General features: G+C 47.3%; 10 protein-coding genes across 10 annotated transcripts in view; 6 read left to right on the forward strand and 4 right to left on the reverse strand.

Annotated features, from left to right (window-relative positions):
• Positions 1–2,383, forward strand: part of SERLADRAFT_412890 (uncharacterized protein) — a gene marked incomplete at both ends in the record, with an annotated part of 2,891 nt that extends 508 nt beyond the window's left edge. The window contains 10 exons of the mRNA XM_007313532.1: positions 99–244; positions 434–620; positions 673–771; positions 835–912; positions 960–992; positions 1,044–1,157; positions 1,205–1,261; positions 1,310–1,583; positions 1,646–1,752; positions 1,813–2,383. Coding sequence (XP_007313594.1) covers positions 99–244; positions 434–620; positions 673–771; positions 835–912; positions 960–992; positions 1,044–1,157; positions 1,205–1,261; positions 1,310–1,583; positions 1,646–1,752; positions 1,813–2,076 — 1,359 coding nt within the window. The remainder of the gene's footprint in view (positions 1–98; positions 245–433; positions 621–672; positions 772–834; positions 913–959; positions 993–1,043; positions 1,158–1,204; positions 1,262–1,309; positions 1,584–1,645; positions 1,753–1,812) is intronic.
• Positions 2,384–6,200: 3,817 nt separating this feature from the next.
• SERLADRAFT_456983 (uncharacterized protein) lies at positions 6,201–8,043 on the forward strand (the record flags this gene model as incomplete). Its single annotated transcript, XM_007313533.1, has 1 exon — positions 6,201–8,043. One exon carries the CDS (start codon positions 6,314–6,316, stop codon positions 7,829–7,831), a length of 1,518 nt encoding a protein of 505 aa, XP_007313595.1.
• A 2,894-nt stretch (positions 8,044–10,937) lies between these two features.
• On the reverse strand, positions 10,938–12,739 carry SERLADRAFT_433346 (uncharacterized protein; the record flags this gene model as incomplete). Its single annotated transcript, XM_007313534.1, has 5 exons — positions 10,938–11,271; positions 11,327–11,891; positions 11,980–12,093; positions 12,146–12,240; positions 12,291–12,739. The coding sequence occupies 5 exons, from the start codon at positions 12,737–12,739 to the stop codon at positions 10,938–10,940; spliced, it is 1,557 nt and encodes a 518-aa protein (XP_007313596.1).
• A 243-nt stretch (positions 12,740–12,982) lies between these two features.
• SERLADRAFT_456992 (uncharacterized protein) lies at positions 12,983–13,561 on the reverse strand (the record flags this gene model as incomplete). Its single annotated transcript, XM_007313535.1, has 4 exons — positions 12,983–13,122; positions 13,178–13,192; positions 13,259–13,426; positions 13,486–13,561. 4 exons carry the CDS (start codon positions 13,491–13,493, stop codon positions 13,068–13,070), a joined length of 246 nt encoding a protein of 81 aa, XP_007313597.1.
• Positions 13,562–13,709: 148 nt separating this feature from the next.
• On the forward strand, positions 13,710–14,432 carry SERLADRAFT_365376 (uncharacterized protein; the record flags this gene model as incomplete). The annotated part of the gene is made up of 1 exon (XM_007313536.1): positions 13,710–14,432. The coding sequence occupies one exon, from the start codon at positions 13,710–13,712 to the stop codon at positions 14,430–14,432; it is 723 nt and encodes a 240-aa protein (XP_007313598.1).
• Positions 14,433–14,520: 88 nt separating this feature from the next.
• SERLADRAFT_359441 (glycoside hydrolase family 16 protein) lies at positions 14,521–16,814 on the reverse strand (the record flags this gene model as incomplete). The annotated part of the gene is made up of 9 exons (XM_007313537.1): positions 14,521–15,466; positions 15,523–15,583; positions 15,654–15,817; positions 15,886–15,901; positions 15,952–16,210; positions 16,272–16,296; positions 16,349–16,429; positions 16,484–16,611; positions 16,676–16,814. 9 exons carry the CDS (start codon positions 16,812–16,814, stop codon positions 15,200–15,202), a joined length of 1,140 nt encoding a protein of 379 aa, XP_007313599.1.
• A 1,133-nt stretch (positions 16,815–17,947) lies between these two features.
• On the reverse strand, positions 17,948–18,444 carry SERLADRAFT_456995 (uncharacterized protein; the record flags this gene model as incomplete). Its single annotated transcript, XM_007313538.1, has 2 exons — positions 17,948–18,397; positions 18,422–18,444. One exon carries the CDS (start codon positions 18,224–18,226, stop codon positions 18,062–18,064), a length of 165 nt encoding a protein of 54 aa, XP_007313600.1.
• Positions 18,445–18,524: 80 nt separating this feature from the next.
• SERLADRAFT_378092 (uncharacterized protein) lies at positions 18,525–19,018 on the forward strand (the record flags this gene model as incomplete). Its single annotated transcript, XM_007313539.1, has 2 exons — positions 18,525–18,611; positions 18,671–19,018. One exon carries the CDS (start codon positions 18,717–18,719, stop codon positions 19,005–19,007), a length of 291 nt encoding a protein of 96 aa, XP_007313601.1.
• A 150-nt stretch (positions 19,019–19,168) lies between these two features.
• Positions 19,169–20,378, forward strand: SERLADRAFT_456996 (uncharacterized protein; the record flags this gene model as incomplete). The annotated part of the gene is made up of 3 exons (XM_007313540.1): positions 19,169–19,800; positions 19,861–19,915; positions 19,966–20,378. 3 exons carry the CDS (start codon positions 19,510–19,512, stop codon positions 20,010–20,012), a joined length of 393 nt encoding a protein of 130 aa, XP_007313602.1.
• Positions 20,379–20,977: 599 nt separating this feature from the next.
• Positions 20,978–22,459, forward strand: SERLADRAFT_457004 (uncharacterized protein; the record flags this gene model as incomplete). The annotated part of the gene is made up of 4 exons (XM_007313541.1): positions 20,978–21,189; positions 21,249–21,404; positions 21,466–21,641; positions 21,700–22,459. The coding sequence occupies 4 exons, from the start codon at positions 21,100–21,102 to the stop codon at positions 22,325–22,327; spliced, it is 1,050 nt and encodes a 349-aa protein (XP_007313603.1).
• Between the last annotated feature and the right edge of the window lie 76 nt (positions 22,460–22,535).

Raw genomic sequence — 22,535 nt, forward strand, 5'->3', positions numbered from 1 at the left:
TTCGATCATCGCTGTGGGGAATCTCATATGAGCGAAGATGAACGCATACAAGGTAGTATTTCTATTGCCGATTCCCTGTACACATATTCTCGATGCAGAAGTCGAAACCCCAAGGTGCCATTTCCATGACGTTGTGCGAACTAGCTACTGCGCGACATCATTCACCCCCTTTGGAATGCTCTGCATTCGCCGACAGTCGCATTCCCTTCGTATCTACAAGTCACGTCCAGGGTGATTGCGTAGAGTAAGCAGGTTGCAATACATATGGCACATAGGATACTCATCTATTAGTACTTTTCCAGGGCGCTTTCTCGTAGTGCTCAATTTTGGTCAAGTTATTCAGGGTACCTTCGAGAGATACGCAAGTGCATGTAATAATCTGACGTTTGCTCTGCTGACGGCCAAGTTTAGCGCAGCTATGCTATGCATATAGACGATGGAATGATATTGGTACAATCAATGATCTTGCTGGGCTGAAAATTTTGATATATATTCCCACAGATACCGCCAAGGACATATACAGGAACGCTACTCTGGAGAAAATTTCCCTAATTCGTTTTATGCTCGGTCGCGAGAAGGCAATGAAAGACGTTGTACAGTCTTGGGAGCGAACATCTGAAGTATGTTTATGTATCTATGCGCTTATCAGCTAGTTCTGACATCGTGGAACAGGATTTACGAAATATAATAATAGCGTTGTCCGACTCCTCAGGCCGTATACGCTCTTCTGCAGATGTGATGGTGTCAAGGATGGAAGATAGTATTCACAAGGTAAAATTCCGAATTTCTCAAGGCACTGTGGATGCTTTAATTATTTTTGGCACGATGATATAGATTCTATCTCATGTAGATAGAGAGGTCTTAGATCTACAGGATCGTCATAACGACGCTTCCCTCAAGTCTACGATGAAGGTACAGTTTGATCGGAACTCTACTTTGCTTGCAGCTCACTGGATCAGATTCACAACCTCCTGGAAGAAATTTCGCTCCGTGTACGTACCAAAATCACGCCCTGCTCTTGTATATTCACGCCAGCTCGATAGCATGCCGACTCGTTGTCAATGCTACTCCCAAATTTCCAGGATAGTCTCACATCACAACTTCAGCTGGCTTTCTTACCGGTTTTGGAGCGAAGCCACCAAGCCCTCGAAAATCTAGTAAGGATCCGCACTTCCAAAATTTACCGCGTCTTACCACTATCCAGAACCATGCCCATCAACAATGGGGGATATTGGAAAACGAGTTTACAGCGATGCAATATGTGAGTCTGGAAGCAGACATCGTTTGTGTCGCTCACTGCTCTATGTAGACGTTCGGAGAACTTGCAACAGCTATTTCGCAAATAACAGTAATCCTAGATAAGTCAACTGAACAAGCTATCCTTGCACAGAAGACCCAGCAGGAAGTAACCAGCTCTGCCGTCGATCTTGTTGATACTCTCTCTCGGCTAACTGCGACGACACGTGAGGAGCTAATCGCGATCAACAATACTGCAGCTGCATTGAAACATGAGTTGCGCCACAACAACTCTAATGAATGGCTTCGAGTTGGTGCAGCTTCACTTATGCAAACATTTTTACCAAGTGCGTATATCCACGGAGATGAATCTTGGCCTTATTGTTGGTATCTGGCGCTGCTCCAACAGATGTACCCAATTTGTCTTATCTGCTTACCCCGCGATGGGTCCGCTTAATACTTGGCCTTGCAAGCGCTCTATGGTATCTTCTTCAGACGGGATTTTCCATTCTAACGGTGAATTCTGGAAATCAATCCTTACTTGTTCAGATGTCTTCTAAGCCATTTCCCACACAGAGCGCTTTTATGGTTCTTTACTCAAAACAGGTCTGGTCACAATTTCCAGATTTGTCTGCTTCTACGAAAGAACAGGTTCTTCGAGAGGCTCCGCCGCCTCCCTTGTCGTCTGTCGAACTCCATCAATCAGTTTATGAACCGAAATACTGTCAGTACATCCATCGGGATCCTCGCATTGTTCGTCGCAGTTCTCGCCCACGCATGTCTCGTATACCCGATAGACTTTGCAAAGCACCTTCCGAACAGGCGCGGATGTGGATTTAATACCCTACAACAACTTGCTATTGTTCTTTGCCGCCCATTACCGACCATTCGGTATTTCGGGATCGATATTCATCAAATGCATACGAGCCCCCCATTGTGCTAAACACCGCTTATCCTTTCATTACATTCTTATGGTGCAGTTGGACCTTTCCTTCTTAGCCAAATTTTCGTGGTTGTTCGCGAAGCTCACTAGTATGGAGAAGACCTACTCATGGATGTTACCGGAATCAATACCAACCAAGCATGATAATTTATTGTATTTACTTGCTGTGGCTTGGACCCATCTAGAAAAGCTCTAGCACTTCATTGATATCCTCTAATTAAGTCCGCAAGCAAAGTGCAGTAGAAACAAGCAGTAGCGTTGCTTAATTGTTTGGGTGGTGTGAACTACGGATCTTCTATTCGTGGCTGTGGCCATTCCTCTGCCGCAAGAAGCCGTTCAGCCACTGTATTTCTTCCTAAAAAGGAAATCTCGGTGCCGGACGGCTGTATTTGAGCAGCCTATGTATAGGAGTCAAGGCAAGATACTGAAAAGTAAACAGATGCCTTTGTGAGCACCCCGAAGCCTTGTCCAGCTCCCTCAGCGATATCGCACCAACACATCAGTCCTTAAGCTCGCAATCCTTATACTTCTGTGATTCATACCACCATGTCTTGGAGAAACCATCCCACACAGAGCCCGCAGTTTGGTGTCTACCCCAACGACTACGCCAACAACCGCCGCGTCAACACAAATGGACCAACTTATATCAAGAACACGAACGCCATGAACGGTCCACTGGTGCAAAGAGGCGTGGGCTACGAATGTTTTGATAGATTTGACCAAAAACTATATATCAATGGACTCCAAGCATATAAGACGAGGGAGTTTTCATCATGTAACATTATGCACAATCAGTATGCTGTGAGTAGCTTTCATTGTGCTCACTGTCTCTCCTCAACATGCTGAATCAAAACCTACAACCGCAGCCTCGTAATCCTTTCGAAAAAGACTCCCAATATATGCATCGTGATGTAACAACAGCACCCCATGATAACTTCCGCCATCCCAAAACTCTAGCCGCGCAACCCCAGCCTATTCAAAAACCCCCCACTCGAAATGAGTACACAGAAGTACGTGTATTGTAGTATGTAGTCCCCACGCTTTGATCTTACATGATGCTTCTCCCCCTTCCGTCAATACTTTAGCGAATCTCCGGTCCCCAGTCCGTTATCGGTCCAGGCGTTTACACAGACAGTCACGGTATTGGCCGGCCAATGCCTTGTAAACTAGATCCATGCATTTTCCCTTCGTATCTCGTTAGTATGTCTCCAGCAAATCACCCTCCAAGTTCGACTATTCAAAATAGGACGAACGATATCTTGGTAAATAATACCGAGTCCCTTCCTCATATTCCTCCAGTTATGCAAAAGAGGGTGGACGAATCGCCAGCAAATAATACCAAATATCAAGCTTGTAATCCATCGCCGTCAGGCTCGCATATCCCTCACACGACGAACAATTCTTCGACAGCTAATACCAATTCTATCGCTTTGAACGATACTCTTGCTCCTACTTCGCCTCCGGGTTTACCTAATCATAACAAAACGGACACTTCTCCAGAAAAGAATAATCATCTTTTTGCTTGTAAACCACCTCCGTTTCAAAACAAGCCGAACAATTCTTCGGAAAAGAGTATTGATATTCTTGCTCGTAACCCACCTCCAGGATTATCTATTCAAAACAAGCCGAACGGGTCTTCGCAAAAGAGTATTGGTTCTCTTGTTCGTAATCCACCCCCAGGTTTACCTATTCAAAACAAACCGACCGGTTCTTCGGGAAAGAGTAATGATTCTCTCGCTCGTGTTCCGCCCCCCGGTTTATCTATTCCACACAAGCCGAACGTTTCCTTAGGAAAGACTGTTGATTCTCTTGCTCATAATCCACCACCTGGTTTATCTATTCAGCAGAAGCCCAACGTCTCTTCAGAAAAGACTGTTGATTCTCTTGCTCATAATCCGCCACCTGGTTTATCTATTCAGCAGAAGCCAAACGTTTCTCCAGAAAAGAGTATCAACTCTCTTGCTCATAATCCACCTCCAGGTTTAGCTGTTCAACACAAGTCGAAACCGAACATTTCTTCGGATAAGGATATCGATCCACTTTGCCATAACGCACCACCGGGCTTGTCTATCCAACCCAAGCCGAAAAGTGCCTCTGAAAAGAGTATAGAGCCTCCTGCTCATCATGCACTACCGAGCTTATCTATCCATTCAAAACTGAAAGGTGTCTTGACAAAGAGTATTGAGCCTCCCGCCCATCAAGTACCTTCTGGTTCGTCTAATCATCGCAAGCCATGCAACCCTCCAGGAAGGAGTATCGATTCCCCTGGTAAATCACCTTCAAATTTACCTATTAACCAAAGGACCAGCAATTCTGTAGGGAATAAGAATCGTTCTCCTGTTAACGACCACTCCCCTGCTCATTTCCCTCCACCGAGTTTATCTAATCACAATATGCCGAGCAATGCAGAAAATAAGAATGATTCCCTTTCTCACAGTCGTTCTCCTTCTCATATTCCGCCTGTAAGTCTGTCGCAAATTTTACTTGATAGTATCTCACAAGTTGATAGCCCATTTCACCCTCTAATCTCTTGCAGAAACTCAATCAGTCACAAGTTACCCAGGTATATTCCCTTATTCAACTGTGTGCTATATTGTCTAATCACTACACATTACTAGCTAAAAACACGCATTGATTCTCCTTTCGAGGCTCTAGGAGGCAGCCTTATCATTGGGGACCATGAATTAGATTCCGGATTTCTGGTGGGCATTCTTCGTATCGACGAAAAATCTAAAGAGATTACCGTCAGTTTACCTCCTCCATTTTTACCATCTCAGCATTCCTCCAAAGCCAAGAAGAAGGGACTTTCTAAGGTACTCGTTTCGTTGCTTTCTTTTTTCATAGCTAACCATCCAGCAGAACCCATCGCGCAAAGGATGTGTGCCAATACCGCCTGACAAAGATATGAAGGCCTATGAAGATGATCATCACCTGGAACCCTCGACAGTCGTACCGCAACCCTTTGGTACCGTCAGCGGGATTCGCCTGAAGTTACCTGCCCCATCTCAGAGTTCTTCCTCTCATGGCTCCCCCCGTTCTACGCAGACCTCTCAGGATGAACGGGACTCAACATATTCTACCGTTCATAACGGATACGATCAAGCAAGTCGACTTGCGAGGGCTTGGCCGCCACGGAATGATAATAGATGTCTTCAGAACTCTTCAGCGAGTGTACACACAGGGACTAGCTCCACTAGTTCAGCAGGGATATGCCAAATGTGGCTGCGGGGTCGTTGTCGTTTGTCTCCCTGTAAATATAGGCATGAAGATGGAATCGTTAGCGTAAGTGTTGACTGAAAAATTAGGCATTATCACAACCGTCGCTTACATATATGTTTGAAGGACGCTAACAGGCCTATCCTCAACGACAACCGTGGTATGAATGGCCTGCAATCACACCATCCATCTACTTCCTTCCATATGACCACCAAGCCCACTTCTACGCTCCCGGAGCATAGTGGAAACAAGCAAAGAAAGTCCCTTTCACCGGAATTATCTTTTAGTAGCGACAATCAAACAAGGCCTCGCCACGTCGGCCCTTCTTTTCTTACAATTACGCTGCAGGACCATACAAAAGTCAGGCTTGGTGAGGGCTTTGAGGTCAAGGATATCATCACTGGTTTTGAGAGTCGCTGGATTCACCTTGGGAATGTACCCTCTAGTGTGTCCTCACGTACCATCAATCGGCTCGTTTCTCCTTTTGGTCAGGTTGATACGGTGACCATGCCTGCTTCGTCCAACTCAAAAACAAGTACCGTAAAAGTGCAGTATTCCACTCCAACTGAAGCCCTGGAGGCCGCCACCAAATTAAACGGTGCCGATATTGGCAACAAGAAAATAACTGCCAAAGTCTACATAAACAATACTTCCCACGCTAATGGAATGCTTCGGGATGCATCGGTTCGCGTCGAATGGGAAGCTCCTTCAAGGCTGGGTTACGCAGGCTACGCCACACAATCACAAGCCGAGGCTGCAATTGCTGTGGCTAATGGTTCGGCGATGCGTAAAAATTCCATATCAGCTATAATCTATGATGGTTTGCCTGCTGTTGGTGCTTATAATGTCATATTTCGAGGCCTACCTGCAGACGCCAAACAGGAAGACCTTGAGCAATTTGGAGTCCCGGAATCCACTATGCTTGAAAGGCCAAACTACAGCTCAAACGACATAGGCACGAAGGGTATTCGAGATATGCTGGAGGAGTGTGGAGAGCTGATTAGTTTTGATGTTCTTCCACCTCCTCATCGAGAGGGAATGGTGAAGGCTTGGGCTCATTTTGCGTCACCTCATGATGCACAGGTTGCTCACGACCACCTTGATGGTCGACGCCCGAACTTTATCGGAAGAACGCGGCTTTCCGTTCGCCATGTGCAGACCATGTCATACATGCTCCCCCAACGCATCTACCAAAAAATGGAAGGAGACATTGCTAAACTTCGGTGCACTTGGCAAGGGAGCAATCGTGTCGGTGTGTCTGTAATCGAGCGAAAATTCAATACAATCGCTGCCGAAGATAGCCCTCCAGTGTTAATCAAGTTGTCCGCCGAATATATCAAGCAGTTAAGTCAGTTGAAGCTAGCGTTTGAGCGAATTCAGCACGGAGATATCGTCATGCAAGACAAAAAACCTGTGTGGGATGACTACTTTTCGCGTCCCGTGGGCATATCCTATCTGCGCAATTTGGAGCGTTTCCACGGAATCGATATACAAGCTGAACCTACAAGGCGTACCATTGCATTATTTGGCCCTATCGTCCAACGCGACTCCGCCCGCTACGAAATATTGGGTAAAGTCAACCATCTACGGTCACAGAAATTTTGGGACATCCCTTTGGCCGGTCGACTCATTGGTCTATTCGTTAGTGGAGACCTCATAAAGCTGCAGCAAAACATCGGTCGTGAAAATGTTGTTCTGAACCTGGAAAAGCGTATCTTAACAATTCGCGGTAACGAAAGGATCCATCAGGCCGCATGCAAAGCCGTGCAACTTGCTCAATCGCGACATGTTGACGAACGCCGTCCCGCAGCTGCCATCTGCCCAGTGTGCTTCAGTGACGCTGTCATCCCAATACATATGGAATGCGGCCACACGTGGTGTAAAAACTGCCTTTCTGGCTATCTAGTAGCTGCTACTGGCAACAAAATGTTCCCGCTGACTTGCCTTGGAAATGATGCCACTTGTTCGCAGCCTATCTCCCTGACATTAGCTCAGAATGTTCTTTCTGCTTCGGAGTTCGACGCGCTTGCGAATGCCTCATATTGGTCATATGTTCATTCACACCCTAATGAGTTCCACCATTGCCCCACTCCAGATTGTACACAAGTCTATCGCTCTGCCCCGCGGGACGCCATCCTTCAATGTCCTTCATGTTTAATGCGAATATGCCCAAGCTGCCATGTTGAATACCACGATGGATGGACGTGCGAGGAGTTGGAGGCCGTAGATGACAAGCTCTTTGCGGAATGGAGTGAAAGTCATGACGTCAAGAATTGTCCGGGCTGCAAAATACCAATCGAAAGAAGTCAAGGTTGTAACCATATGACATGCACCCGCTGTCAAACTCATATTTGTTGGGTCTGCCTCGCGACATTCCCCAAGGGACAGGGTATTTATGATCATATGCGCCATGAGCATGGTGGCATAGGACTTTGATTTCGCTTTACTATCATGTGTGCTCTTTTCTTGTTTTACTCTTTTCTCTCACTTGTATATGATGTATAATTCGTCTGAGGAAATTTTTTTATTGACAAATTCTGTATTTATTTGTACAGATACTGACTGATTGAACCATGAACCAAGGATTGAACCAAAAATGTACTTCCGAGTTAACACGAGAAACATAATTTAGGCTATGAACAAAAATACATGATGAGAGAAAAAGTCCTGCTTAACAAGTTGGCTCAGGGATAGTAAGTATACACAATAAACTGTGCCAATAGAAATAAATCAGTTTTCAAAAAGGAGTGGAGTAGATAAACAACTTACACTTTCATAGGGTTGTGCCGGAGGTCTTCCATGAAATGGCAATGAGGTTGGTAATTCAGGCCTCTCATCGAGATAGGGGACAAAAGAGCCAAACTGGTCACGGTAGCCTTCCTTCTCGTCTGGGTAGTCTCGAAGCTCATGTGGGTATGCCTTGTCGTGCGGGGCGTAAACGACGTATGAGTTTGACGTCATATGGTCTCCCCGTCTGTTCCAAAGACCTTTGCGAACACGCCGAGAATACTGCGCTGGTGGAGGCTCGTGAACGGGCGGTGCCGAAGCGGCAGGGTTCATTCTCTCAGTTGGCGGAGGCGGCAATGGATTGTCACGTCTGGAATAAGACGTTGGTGTCCTATCGCGGCTATCACGGTTTGGCGTCGAAGTGGGCGTCGTGTGGTTACTGCCTGAGGAAGGGGGGGGGACCATGTCAGAACGCGAGTGCGAAAACGTCATCTCTGGGATCGTAGTCAAAGAGGGTCGGGAGAGACTAGGCTCTGTGTGACTTCTTGAAAGAGACGCCCCCGAACTGGGCCTTGGAGTCGCACCGATGAGAGGACTGAGAAGACCTGGGTCCAAATCTGGGTTGTTCATGCTCGGGGCGGATAGATGTGAAGATGAGGAAGATGAGACGTGGTGGTTGGATGAAGACGATGAGATGGAGGTGGGTAACGACGACTGACGGGAGAGAGGCTCGGTGGTGCGCGAGCCAAAAACATCATGATCATCGTGAGGGCCCACGCTATTGTGTGACGAAGATAATGAGGGTGGATAAGAATAAGTTGATGAAGAGTGGGCAGAATCATCACTGCTGCGACGCGGGCCCTGGTAATGAGTGGGCGTACGTACGATGCCCGGTGAAAAAGTAGGCCGCAGCTCCCCTCTTGACGTAAACGACTCTGGTTCTTGGGTGAGTACTTTGGAAGGATGATAAAACGGGGCGCTACTGTGCTGGGGATCATTGCGTGTACGAGAAGAAATGTTATTAGCGGGAGGAAAGCTATGCGAATTAGGAGAAGGCTGGGGATAGACATGTGCACTACGCTGGTAAAACGAGTTCGGGTCGCTGGGCCGACCCAAAGGTGGCTGCGGACGGGGATCACGATCGGTAGACGTCTGCGAAGGCATGTTGTGAGGCAGTTGGTGGTGAGAACCAGAAGAAGGGTCACTTGGTCTATCTACCGACTCTCGTCTACTGCTCGAATCGCGATAGGCATCAAAGGAAGCATCGCGAGAGAGCCCACTACGAGCGTTATTCTGTGAGTTGCGGCGATCTTTGAAATCGCGGGTGGGCGTTGCCCTATCGCCATCGTCTACTGGGGCGAGGCTGGGTGGATTCCATATCCATGGGGTCTGTGCTGCGGCGCCGTTAGAGTTGTGCGTATCTGCCGGAGGACGGGGTTCGGACCTAAACGAAAGAGTACCCTGGTTGTCAGCCATGCCACCCTCATCCATGCTGATCCAACTAGTAACGTACCTTGGGACCATACCTTCAAGACCTAAACCATTATCTGATAACTGTGTCTTCCAATAACTCGGAGAGGGTGGCTTTGGTACGCGCTTGTAAGGATTATAGCTGGCTTGTGAGCCCCAGGCCATGCCAGGGGCCCAAGGAACCCAATCTGGATTACGCCCTCCACCTTGAACACCAGGGTTAAACTGCCAGTGACCACCTTTCCAAGCCGATTGCTGCACATTGGCTCCAGGGGGTAAGGGAGGCGGCCCTGGGAATCCTGGGGGAAAGGAAACGCTTGAGCCGGATGCTGGCCATGGACCTTGCCATCCTGTTGGAGGGGCGTTGCCTTGAGCTGGAGGCATGGAGTGAGCTGGGGGCATGGAGTGAGCTGAGGGCATGGAGTGAGCTGAGGGCATGGAGTGAGCTGGGTTGGGATGCCACTGTTGCTGGATCATAGTCATGATTTCACACTGTGCTACCGTGGAGATCTGTCGTGGCGTCACAGAGAAGATCGGGAGTGAGTCGAGGATTATTTGCACTGGAAGTAAGAGCGCAAGAGAGCGAATGGGACTCACGACAGTAAGGAGCAAGCTCTTGTAATATGGTAGCTAGATTAGCACTGATAACCAATGAAGTCAACTGGTAGGGTTCCTCCAACTTGAGCATACGTCCAATAGTATCCGACTTGAGGGACAAACTGGCAGTCCGTATAGACGCAAGTTCGAGAAAGCCGTAGTATACCGGTGAAGAGTCCAAAGCAGTGGTCTGGCTGAAGTGACAGGATTGCAAGGCTGTAGTAGCACTCGAGTAACAGGAGAGCACAGCTTCGTATAAGATATCCCCCGCGTACCCCGCTGTATTCACGGGACTGCAAGAAGTTCAAAAATGAACCTCTTTTTCTGAAATCGGACGAAAAGAACGAAATATAACGGCTTTACGGTCCCGGTGAGACCAGAGATTTCCTGAAAAGATATGGGCGAATACAGTTGCCATCGGATAAACCAGCCGGGGAACATCGTATTTATGGAGAGCCTTGGGGTCTCATAGCCCGTACAGTAGAAACACGAGGCGCCAGCGAACATATATACTTACTTATAATTAGAGGTACGGCACAAACGGTGTACCGCAAAGCCATGTATCCCATCGACCCGCCGGCTCAGACACGTCCTCGTACTCATGTAAAACTATAGTACTGGTCAGACTCCATATTCACAAGCACAAAACGACAGTGACTTATTAGCGCACACACATCCACCGATAAAATACGACAAAGAAGTGAAATAAAAACCATAAGACACAAAGAACAAACAGATAAACACAGATCTACCAGTTCCACTCATCATCATCCGAGGTCGATGCACTCAGAGGCGCAGGTGAAGGCGTCAGACGCGGCGGAGCAAGCTTAGCAGTCGAGTCGGGCGTCATCACGCTCCCCAGCGCTACACTTCCGTGTATCGTATCTTCGTCATCATCGAGTAGGGACACGGTTGATGTCGAGAAGCGTGACGGCGTTTGCGGGAGTGATAACGAGGCGACTGAAGATAGCCCAGGGCTCTGCTGCGATGGAGACGCAGAATTGGGAGAGGCCAGTGCAAATGCGATTGATTGGGAAACGTCGGAGAAGAGAACTGACGCGCGTTTCTGACTTTTGGCAAAGCTACCAAGGCAAGACGTGAGAGGGAGACTCACACTGGAATATCAAATAAACATACGACGTGCCCTTCTGCAATTCTTCCCATTTCTTCCCTACACTACCAACCCACGTCGACACGGGTGGAACAGAGCCTCCCACAACAGATAATGATGCTAATCCAGGTATAGACGATGGTGGTGGGAAAGCCGAATCCTGCCTTCTGACGTGCTTCCTTTGCGCAGCAGCATCCGTTTCGATATATGGTGAAGCAGGTGATTCATTACTTGGCGAAACCATCACATCAATGGCTGTTGAACTAGATGTTGGGCTAGATGATAGATCTCCAGCATATTGCGAGCAATCGCGTGACTTCCGTCGGTGCACTTTGGTTGATCGTTGCATGTCGATAGAGGTTCGTGCCCCCGAGGTTCGTGAATGGTGCCCTTCTTGCGAAGCGTCGTGACAAGGTTCTGGATCGTTTTCAGGTATGACAACTACAGGGCTGACATCTTCTCCTAGAGATGACGCAGACGACTGGGAAAAACGCGTTGACGACGCTGTAGTAGTGGAAGTCGAGACAGATGAATTAGACTGTCTCGCAGCATGCCCTGTTCTCGTATTCGAGATTGAAGGGGAAGGAGAGGCTGGAACAGGCGAGGAAAATCGCTGAGACCAGCAGCAATAAGACGGCTCATGCCCTGCATCCCTCCTTAATTCCTTCCAGCATTGCACCTCCCTGACCACCAGCGGCGGTGGGAGAGTTGAAACTGGACATCGACGAGTAATCATTCAGCCCATTCACTCTGTCGAAACCTCTGTTTACAATGCGCTCCCATTGGCGTTTCACTGTTATTCAGATTCATAAGGGTGGTTGATAGACGAATGGAATAGAACTCACAGTTCAGAAGCTCAGTTTCGTGTACGGCTAGTTGGGAGCGAAGCTCCAGGCATTTCGACTCCTTTTGCGCGATAAATTGTAACAAGTCAGCATGCCTATGACGACAATTAGTTTTATAAACACTGCTAATGACACCAGTACTTACTTTTCTGTCAATGTCAAAGGTGGTCGTGCTCGAGGTTCTGATGCCCCAAACTCTTCAGAGCCCACACTTCTTCTGTCAGCCACAGGAACTCCTTCAGTACTACCTCTGTTAGATTTTACAGATAAGCTGCGAGAGGAGTGACGGGAAGACTGGCGGCCATCGTCGTGACTTGCGAAATATGATATGGATGATTGACGACGAGAGGGATGCCGCGTAGGTTTTACAACGGAGTTCCTTTCAGAATAACTCAACGAGTTTCTTGGAGAGGTCAAAGGAGATCCAAATGAATGAGACAAGGGAGCGGTTGCTGGTCCTGGAGAATGTGCTGGAACATTGGCATCAACGAGATGAAGTGGTCGCGGAGCCGAGCCCGGGTTTAATGAATGACGGTGGGATGTTTTCAAGGAGGCAAAATCGTTGACGGGAGTTGCAGGCAAGCTCAAAGACATTACAGAAAGGCAAGATTAGAAAACAAAAGCGTAAAGAGCGACTTTTGGTTTGAGACAGAAGGAGAGCTAGTAGTATAATATTGCACGGTGGCAACGATCGTGTTACAGTTGGTGGAAGCTGATTTGCAGTTCCCTTGTAGGGACATCTCCATGCAACATAACAACCGTCATTTATTCAAGTCTCCACAGGCTATTGCTTGCCGTCTAGGATCTGATGAGGGACGCAGACAATAAAAAATCAAGTAAAGGGAATCCTTTTCTATTTCATGTGTAGCCAGCAGTCCAAGTCTACAAGTATAACATCCCAACACCTCTGTAAACTCCGAAACTAATGGCTGGCCTCCTTCTCGGCCTCTGCAATGAAATTTTTGATGCTGTTCATCCTGGTTAGTCGCCGACAGTCCAGCCTTTACTATACACATGGGTGAAAACACGTACAATTCCTCTTCTTCACTGCGAATGCATAACCGTCATCAGTACACCGATATTTATTCAACTATCGAACCACGAAGAACGCACCTTGAGCCAGCTTTGATTGGGACGGACTCCTTTACTCTCTCCGCTATGGACTTTGGTGCGGATGGTATCTCTTTCTTTCCGCCCAGCGCGCCGTATGCAACCGCGGCCGTGGTGAAGAGCGTACCAAGGGTCAGGTATTCGGTTTTAATGGCACGGCCAAAGATGACGCTAAAGAAAGAAAAACAGCTATTAGTGCCGCACAATTCTGTTAGAATGAAAGCACATACTAAGACATGACGGTCAGAATAAGTATGAAAAGAGCTGTTAGCTTGGCTGTAAGGAAGGAAAGGAAAGTGAGCTGTCGGGACTTTTCGGCTTACCCCCGTCGCGTCCGAATTTACTCTTCACTTGACATGATCATTAGACACCACCATTGGGCTCAGCACTTATGATTCATTGACAGCAACATAACATGCAAATATAGCTATCTGCAATACCACTCGATTTCATAATGAATAAAGTACGGCTAGACGGAGTTCGTCGTATCTCACAGCTTTCAAATGTTCATCGTGGAACTGCATTCGAGGAAAGGTCGCTCTCACTCCTCCAGGACCACTTTTCCATGGCTCTTCGAAGAGTAGGCGGAAAGTCCGACGGTGGGATAGACTTGCAGGGATGGTGGTGGGTACCTCAGCTTTGGAAGCCTCTCGATCCATTGGCAGTGGACGAACTGTCCCAACGAAGACGTATCCGCGTCCTGGCCCAATGCAAGGCAGAGAGGAAGAAATTCAGCCCGAATTATGTCAGAGAAATGGAGGGTGTATTGTATCGTCACATGGCTACTACGCCTACTACGCATGCATCTCAGCCCAGCCTGAATGACACCCATTTGTTTTCATACCCATCTATCGCCTTGCTGGTATCGGAGTCCGCGTTTACAAAATCAACGCTTCTACGTGCATTTTCTTCTACGGTGCCTTTCTTCCTACTACACCTGCCCCAACAAGCTTCGAATGATATCCAGCACAAAGGCGATTCCGTTGCATTAGGTTCGGCGTTCTGGAACCCGGCTTTGAGTGGAGAAAGTGGGATTCTAGGCGGCGAAATGGAAATACGCTGGGAACGCTCTTTATCCGGAGGAGGCCGTCCTGGTATGTGGTGGCGAGGTGAGAAGGTCAGGAACTGGACACCAGAGAGTGGATTCGTTCAGGATGACAATATTTCTTTTGAATAAAGCTAGGGGTTCCGTGGTGCGAAAGTTCTTGCTACTTGGTCTATTGTCTATTGTTGTACTGATGCACTTGGATTTTCTCTAGCATGGCAGGGACAGGGAAGGACGAATTGAAGACTCAGGCTCGGAATCACCGCTAGACTCACGTGCCTGGTTCATTCATATTCTTTGACAGGTCTTCTGGATGCAGTAACAAATGGGCGTCCCCCTGTTCTACATGACTTATCATGGTCAAACTACCTTCCGCAAATTCGTCTCACTATCTTGCCAATCGCTCTTTGCCAATGGTAGCATCATACGACTCTTCATTTCGACCAACCTCACCGCGTATCATACGCGCCATGAGGTTGAGTCTCGGAGACTAGGCTTACCAAAAAGTCTTCCTTGAAACAAACGCTACGTGGTGTCGTAGTGTGTATGTACCTGTGACAGATCCGAATGCGTCGGCGAAGTTCCATAGTTATGCCCTATTGAGCGCGCGCCTGGTTCAATTCTTATCAGCAAGCCAGCTCACGCCTACACTTGTTTTGCTGGCGTTAGTTTATCGATGGGTTCTCCTTGTTGGGCAGATTCTTGTCCTCGAGCGCCTTAATCGTCTCGTCAGCCACCATAGATCTGTACTCAATATGCGTAAAAGTCATTCCTTATACCACTACTATAGATAATTTCTACATAACTATCGTGCAATTTTTGTTTAATGAATAGTCCGACCGCGTAAAATATCAAAAGTCCCAGAAAATAAAATAAAATAAAACATCACCACCACATCCCTACAGTGCGAATCGAGCACCAAGAATGATGCCCACAGCGACCGTAGCTAGCAAAATCAGTCCACGTGAACTATCGTTTCGTGTCGATATAGCCCCAGACGAGCTAGTTTGTCTATTGGTTGTCGAGGTAGTTGATGTAGGTATTGAAGTGCTTGTCGTCGTAGTCGTAGGCGCAGGCTGTTCCGTAGTGTACGCTCGGACATAAGAAATGTCGAAGTATGCCTCATCGTACCGCGGGCTTCCTGGTCCAACGACACAGTCGTTGTACTGAGCAGAATAACAATGTAAGGATTGTTAAATCACCATGATGAAGTGCCACTTACGCATAGTCCTGTTGGGCCTGAACTCCCACATGTAGCATTATATGCATAACCAGTGCCGGCCCTAGTATGATACGATCACAGAGAATGCGGTAAGCCGTATTTCACATATCGACACAAGTTAATGAACTAACCAGTCACCGCAAAGCGTGATATCGAACACAAGATTTTGTGGACTGAAGAACTCAGTAATATTACAGGTGTTGGCAAAGTAGCTGGCCGAAGGTGTTCCCCATGATGTGATATCGATGGATGATGTGGAATTTGCTTGGGTAATAGATTCTGGGACATTAGGGCGCTGAAATAAATAAATAAACAACGTCAACCATGTATCCATATTACTACCAATGTCGGCTTTCAACTCACGCTCCAAAACCATATACTAACGAAAACGTCAGCCGTGAAATCAGCCAATGTAAGTTCAGCACTTACAAGACACCAGTAACATCGAACTGTGTCGCCCACACACCTCCACCTGCTGCTGCAAATCCGCTATTATAACTGTTGGGCTGCGTTTCGGCCACTACGCAGCCTGAGGGAGTGGAACAATCGGACCCAATATTTGCTCCAAGCTGATTGTAGGTCGAAGAATGGGTACAGCCAGGGGTGGTGTGTAGTACCATCTGATTGTTGCCCATGATATTGATTGCTTCAATTATATCAATTTCACCGTCATTAGGCCAATTGGGACCTGAACGTATCGAAAAGGTCAACACAACGTTTGTGGAATAAGCGGTAGACGACGCATTCACCAAAAGTCCAGAAGGCAGGCCACACCTATCACATTCCATTAGCTTGTATTCGGCGAAATAAGCTAATGCGGACGCACAGAACAACCGTATGGGATGTGATACAGATCGATGATCCATAGGCTGCCAATAGGGTACGCATCCTGTGAGGTCATGCGAATCTACTTAGACTTATAAGCTGTGGAGCCACATGAACTAGGGGAAATATGGTTCACCGAGCTTCGATTTTGTCCCATAGCCACATCAGTCGTATTGTCCACTTTGATGATGGCACGCCCCTCGCTGTTGATGTAAGCAAGGTTTTGTTTTGTGGCCTCCGACTGATTAAGGTACACGGCATTCCCTATGGACAAAATTATGAAGCAGCTGTACCATAAGTAAAACTGACTTGGCGTCACGCCACTTACCTAGTGTAAGGTTGTCATAATTGCCATAAAAATCCCAACCAGTAAAGAAATTTTGGCCCGAGTAGTCACGGACAACTTGATAGCCCGCCACGATGGATAGCTGCAGAGCACACACAGCGAATAACGCGAACCGAGTCATCGTTGGAAGAGTCTCAAGGAACGCGGGCAATAATGACGATGGGTCCTAGAAGTGTAGAGAAGTTCATATAGACCCTGTAAAAGTGGCGATGCATGGTAGGGCATTCTTCTTGAAAGACAGAACACGGCATTGTGTGACCGGTCGTCTAGGGCGTGGTCCCCGCGAATTGAACCGTGCATACGCGCTCATGCCCGAATCACTGGCAAAGATGTTTGATGAGACCGTTTCCGAGTAAGCACGAGGTCCCCAACACGGTAACGCGTGCCTACTGGACAATGCGCAGATAAAGGTTTGACCACGTGACCAAAATCAGTTGGGTCTGCAACCTGGCAGCTAACTGGCCTTGCAAATACAAGTTAAACTGTTACAATCTCGAGGTTATTTAGAAATGAGTATTAGCTCACAGTGGTGTCTTATGCAGCCTGCTAGAAGACGCAGAGCAGACTTACTCGATATGGCTTCGTAGCGCCAAAGAAGACAGACTGGTCACAAAAGGAGATAGGCCAATCGGTGCCGCGAATTCCGGCATACCACTGACCTCCTGGCTTTCATGAACACCGATCGATAGTGATACCAGCAATCAATGTTTCGTAGCTTGTCCGGTTCTGGCATGTTCTGCATTGAAGGCTCGAATTGGGTAAGTTGAAAAACCCCTAGATGTTTGTCGGTGTGGATCCGAAACCTACTCGTGAGAGTCTTGACCAGGACAAACCAGTCGTAGCTGGCTGGAATGCCCATGCCGCTGCTAAGCTGATAAGACCACATTCGATCCACCACAGGATTTCCGGCAAAGTATCTCAGGTTTGCCTCAGGAAAGTCTACCAGATGGCAGCGCCCTCCTGATCCGAGTCGTAATGCCGTAGAGAAAACAGGCCAGCAACCTGCACAAAGTCCTCGTGGTTTGCAACGACTTTTTGTGAGTAATAACTCCAACATTGCCTCATAATAATCGCATATTATTTGCAACATTACACGAGCATAGTGCGCCGTTGATGTGCCACAACCAAGTCGGACTCATGGCGTACTCATGGAAGTTATGTCAATGGCAGTGGCAGTTTGAAAGAGACACTGATTATGGGGCTACTGAACAAATTATATTTTTTAATAATAATTTTGACGGAAAGGCTCAACGTACGCATTTATACGCTGGTCCGTTTTTTCCGGCTCTTTAGCGACGATCCTCGCTCCCTCCCCGATCAACATGACGTCGTCAGAGTCGTAGGAACACGTGTTTTGCAGCTACATCATCAGGTTTGCCCTGAAACCATCACTTCGCGAAATGGTGAAAGTCCTGGTGAAGGAGATAAAATAGTAATGCGATCTCTTGATTTAACTTCTGGACCTTCTGCCACGACCAAGAAGCCCCATATCTGAGGAACCAAAGTGCGCACATTGTACTGTGTAAGAGGCATAGGGGGCCTTTCGGGTGTGTGATCTATAATGTAACAGGTCGCAGGGTACAGCTGATCCGTTGCTCCGATGTATGGTCCGCAGATAACTGAACACGTTACAACGTTGCTATTGTGCCTGATAATGGAAGCAAGACATGATTAAAAGATAGCGGCAGATGTGATCCTTGCAATGTTCAAAGCCACACGGGCTAACCCAAGCGCAAACACTGACACAACCTGTCAACGCAATAGCAAGAAGATTAATGTATAGAATCACCTTGCCAAAGACATACCGCAAAATCTGGGGCATACAAAATAATTCAAAATACAATGGACAATGGATATTGACACGAGGAGCGCAAAATCAAAGTAAATGTGTAGGCGTCAGAATTCAAGACACGAGTCGCTATCAGCTGTAATGAGCTATTCACAGCATATTGAGACAAAATAAACAACACTGCGTACCATGAGATACTGGCCAGAAAAGGTCTCGAGGATCAATCACCTGCACATGCGGCTATTGTTTCAAGGTGCTGATCCATATCCTTTCAAGCAGTTGGAAGGTAGAGTTCAACATGTTGGACGTGGTCGATCATATCTTTGCAGTGTTAGGCCGAGTAAGTGGTCCCAAATCACACAGCGGTGGATTGCAAAATTGGTGCAACACAATGTAGCTAAATTGGAGTTCCGCAAGTGTGACCAACGCAAAACCTGTGAGACGAGTCTGCACTCACACGTCCGCAGAGGCGATGTTGTGCGATGTACGACGGGAATCCCAAGCGATGGATGTGGCCATCAGTAAAGAATATCATCGGGAATAACCAGTGATAGATTGCAACCCCAGCCTGAGGTCAATAGTATGATCCCAAGCTGTGCTACACAGCTGCAAACACAGAAACACCCATCCAATTATCTCAGGAAACATTGACAAAATCAAACAAAAGCACAAAAGCACAGCCAGGTGTCCCGAAGACATTTTACCGTAACACATAGGCTATTTCCCGACCAAGTATGAGAATATGCTTGAAGATGCCATCAGCTACCATCATGAATATCAGTCAGAAGACGTCCAGAGGCGCAGATAAGGTGGCTGTCAGTTTGATTAGCAAGGCAGAACAAGGGGTGGGGGCGATACACCCAAAATCACAACAAGGAGGAACACACTCGTCCTCAGATGCTGATGATGTCCGAGCTCTTCCATCCAGTTCCCTGACCTTTATAAGAACATGATCTAGGTCGCCGATACCATAGTACACCAGTTGCCCGACGTCCCCCATCATCGTAGCTGCTTCAGATTAGATCCAATGGAGAGTCGCACAAATTCTCTTATCGAACACCTCCAAGCTGTTCATTCACGCCAACGCAAGCTCATCCAACAATTGCAGGCAGAAAACGCGAGGCAACTTAGTGACCTTGCTGAGATCCGACGCGAGAGGGATATTTTCCGAGCAGAAGCTGCAAGATGTAGAAAGGGACTTGCAGAGCTGCAAAATCGATTTGACGAGGTATTATCCGAATACCATGATTTGAAACGGGAACGAGGCTCTCTTTCACGTTCAACCAGTGGTTCTGTCACTCGTGTCAAAACCATCAAGGTATTTGCGCCCACATTTGATATCGAGCTCCACACGAGTGCTGATGACGCTTTTATGTAGAGAGATAATAGTTCTAGTATAACAGAACAGGACCGCTCCATAAATCAACAAGCAAGTACAACATTGACCCAATATGCCTAAAGTAAATGCTGACCTCTGGTAAAGCAGGAAGAACCCAATTCTTTCTTGAAGCTCGCTGCCACGGAGACTAGAAGTGAGCTCAATCCGCCTATCCGAGATGAGTTGACGAGCGGAGCGCAGCCGACGAGAGAACCACGACGCAAAGTGATGGGAGCACGAACACCAGCACCTCGTACGCTTTCCATGCATGTACCTCCCGACGCATGATAGACCATTTCTTTAGCTGCTTTAGATTTTTTCTACGGTGATTGGACTGATTGGACATGCAGTTTTCAGGGCTTGTTGGACTCTTTTCAGACTAAATCACCCATTTAATATAATCCACAATCAACATATACCCAGTAGTTATTATATGCATACACGGACTACTCACATGATAATAGATAATATACATGAAACCATACGGCTGTGATTGCTTACGTCGCAGCTTTCTATCCGCGATTGGAGCTTGGAGCTATCCTTGATGAGACACAGACTCCTCTAGGAGCAAACACAACAGTAAAGGTCTAAATCAGATACTACTAGCTCTAGGGGGACATCAAAAGGCCGCCGAGCGTTAAGGGCTACCGAAACACCATTCAGACAGGTTACAGAGACTGATTGCATACCTGTCTCCTAACATTGCGTTTTGAAGTAGGAAAAAAACCCATGTAACACCGCAGACTCCATCTATCGAGTAAATCGAACGTAACATGATGCGGCTATGCCACACTAGGAACCCTTCCTATGTGCAGACATGTTCATCGTGTTGGGCGTTCTGAAGGGGAAAATGGTCCCTTTGCAGTGCGAGCAGAGCCTCTCAGCTGAGGTGAATGTATTCTTCGTTCCGTCATGGAATTTGGATAGACGCTGATACACCAGCTAACATCATTAAAAGAGAGAGAGAAGCGATGCTTATATTCGCGAGGAACGAGGCAGGGATTTAAATTTTGTGAGCCAAGTGAAGGTCATATATCATGTGCGCTGTCACAGGCTGCCTTCAGCATCACGTTTTGGTATTCGCCTTTGTAACGCTTATGGAGGCAAAATAGCCGGCGCTCTGAATCAGCGCTCAGCGTCCACGTCCAATACAAAGCGATGTGTTAGCGATACATCTTGGTCCGAACGTTCCCCATTCCTTTTATTTGGAACTTTTCTTCAACGTTCCCTGTAGACACTATGGAGTCACCACCTGATGCACTTGCTTGGGATAGCCCCGACTCAGGCTCAGCTGCTTTACGTGCTGCAAAAGATATTGCGTTCGGAAGTGTGGGTCTACCTAATCACTTTTTAGCTGCAGGCTAAGCTCATTCTGTTCGTCCTGGAAGATCGCAGGCATGATATCCAAGGTTTTTGAACACCCTTTCGACCTCACCAAAGTGCGCCTGCAGTCGCAAGTCTTGGACTCAACCGCACGCTTCAGTGGACCCGTTGATTGCCTTGTAAAAACATGGAAAAATGAAGGGCTACGAGGACTATATAGAGTGCGTAGGTCCGTTCATTCTCAGCTGCTTCGTTGGCTTAAATCCAGTTCGCATTAACCAGGGACTCCCAGCACCCATTGTTGGTGCAATGGCAGAAAATGCATCCTTATTCGTGTCATATAGTGAAATGCAAAACATCATACGATTGGTTAACGCTCAACCACTGTCACAAGACCTGTCACTACTCCAACTTGGTTTGGCTGGAGCAGGTGCAGGTGCCATTACAAGCTTTTTTCTGTGCGTGCATTTTTCCGTGTCTGCGAGCCATTTACTAATGACTACTTTTTGTTGCTAGCACTCCCATAGAACTTGTTAAATGTAAAATGCAAGTGCAAATGTTGATACCCACTACAGCAGCAACGACGATATCATCATCTCATACCGGATCAGGGGCAACGGCTAGCCTAAGCTCCCCATCAATACCTAGAAATTTACCCGGTCCAATATCCGTGTTCATGAACGTTTTCAGGACGACGGGGTTCCGTGGCCTTTGGCTAGGCCAAACTGCCACTTTCATCCGTGAAACTGGAGGGGGCGCAGCATGGTTCGCCTCCAAGGAGTACGTCGCTACTCAGCTAATGAAGCGACGAGCAAAAGCATCTGGGACATCATCATCCAAGATCAATAGGAAAGACATTACTCCCATGGAGTCTGCTATATCGGGCGCTTGTGCAGGTGCTGCATATAATTTCGCGTTGTTCCCTGCGGACTCGGTGAAGAGTGCCATGCAGACGGAAGAGGAACTGCGACCCCGGGCAAAGGGCGCTCCTGGGGCAACCTTCTTTGGGACCTTCAAGGAGATGTACAGAGCACAGGGATTGAGAGGGCTCTATGCTGGTGCTGGTGTTACTGTCGCAAGATCAATACCTAGTAGTGCCATAATTTTCTTGATCTACGATGGACTCAGCACGAGATTTAGTTAAAAGAAATATACTATTGAAGTTCATAGAATGGGAACACCATTCGTATCATTAGCTCTGGATATTATAGCCATATGCATACAGTACTCTAGATGTTTTTCATGGAGTTTTAACTGGCTTTAAAGCCATCATCATATTTAGACATCATGGTTAACGTACATAATTACAATAGGGGATGTATCCTAAACAAGTAAGTCAAATTTTTCGCGTC

This window comes from Serpula lacrymans (assembly GCF_000218685.1).
Source record: "Serpula lacrymans var. lacrymans S7.9 unplaced genomic scaffold SERLAscaffold_2, whole genome shotgun sequence".
In the NCBI taxonomy this organism is placed as follows: Eukaryota; Fungi; Basidiomycota; class Agaricomycetes; order Boletales; family Serpulaceae; genus Serpula; species Serpula lacrymans.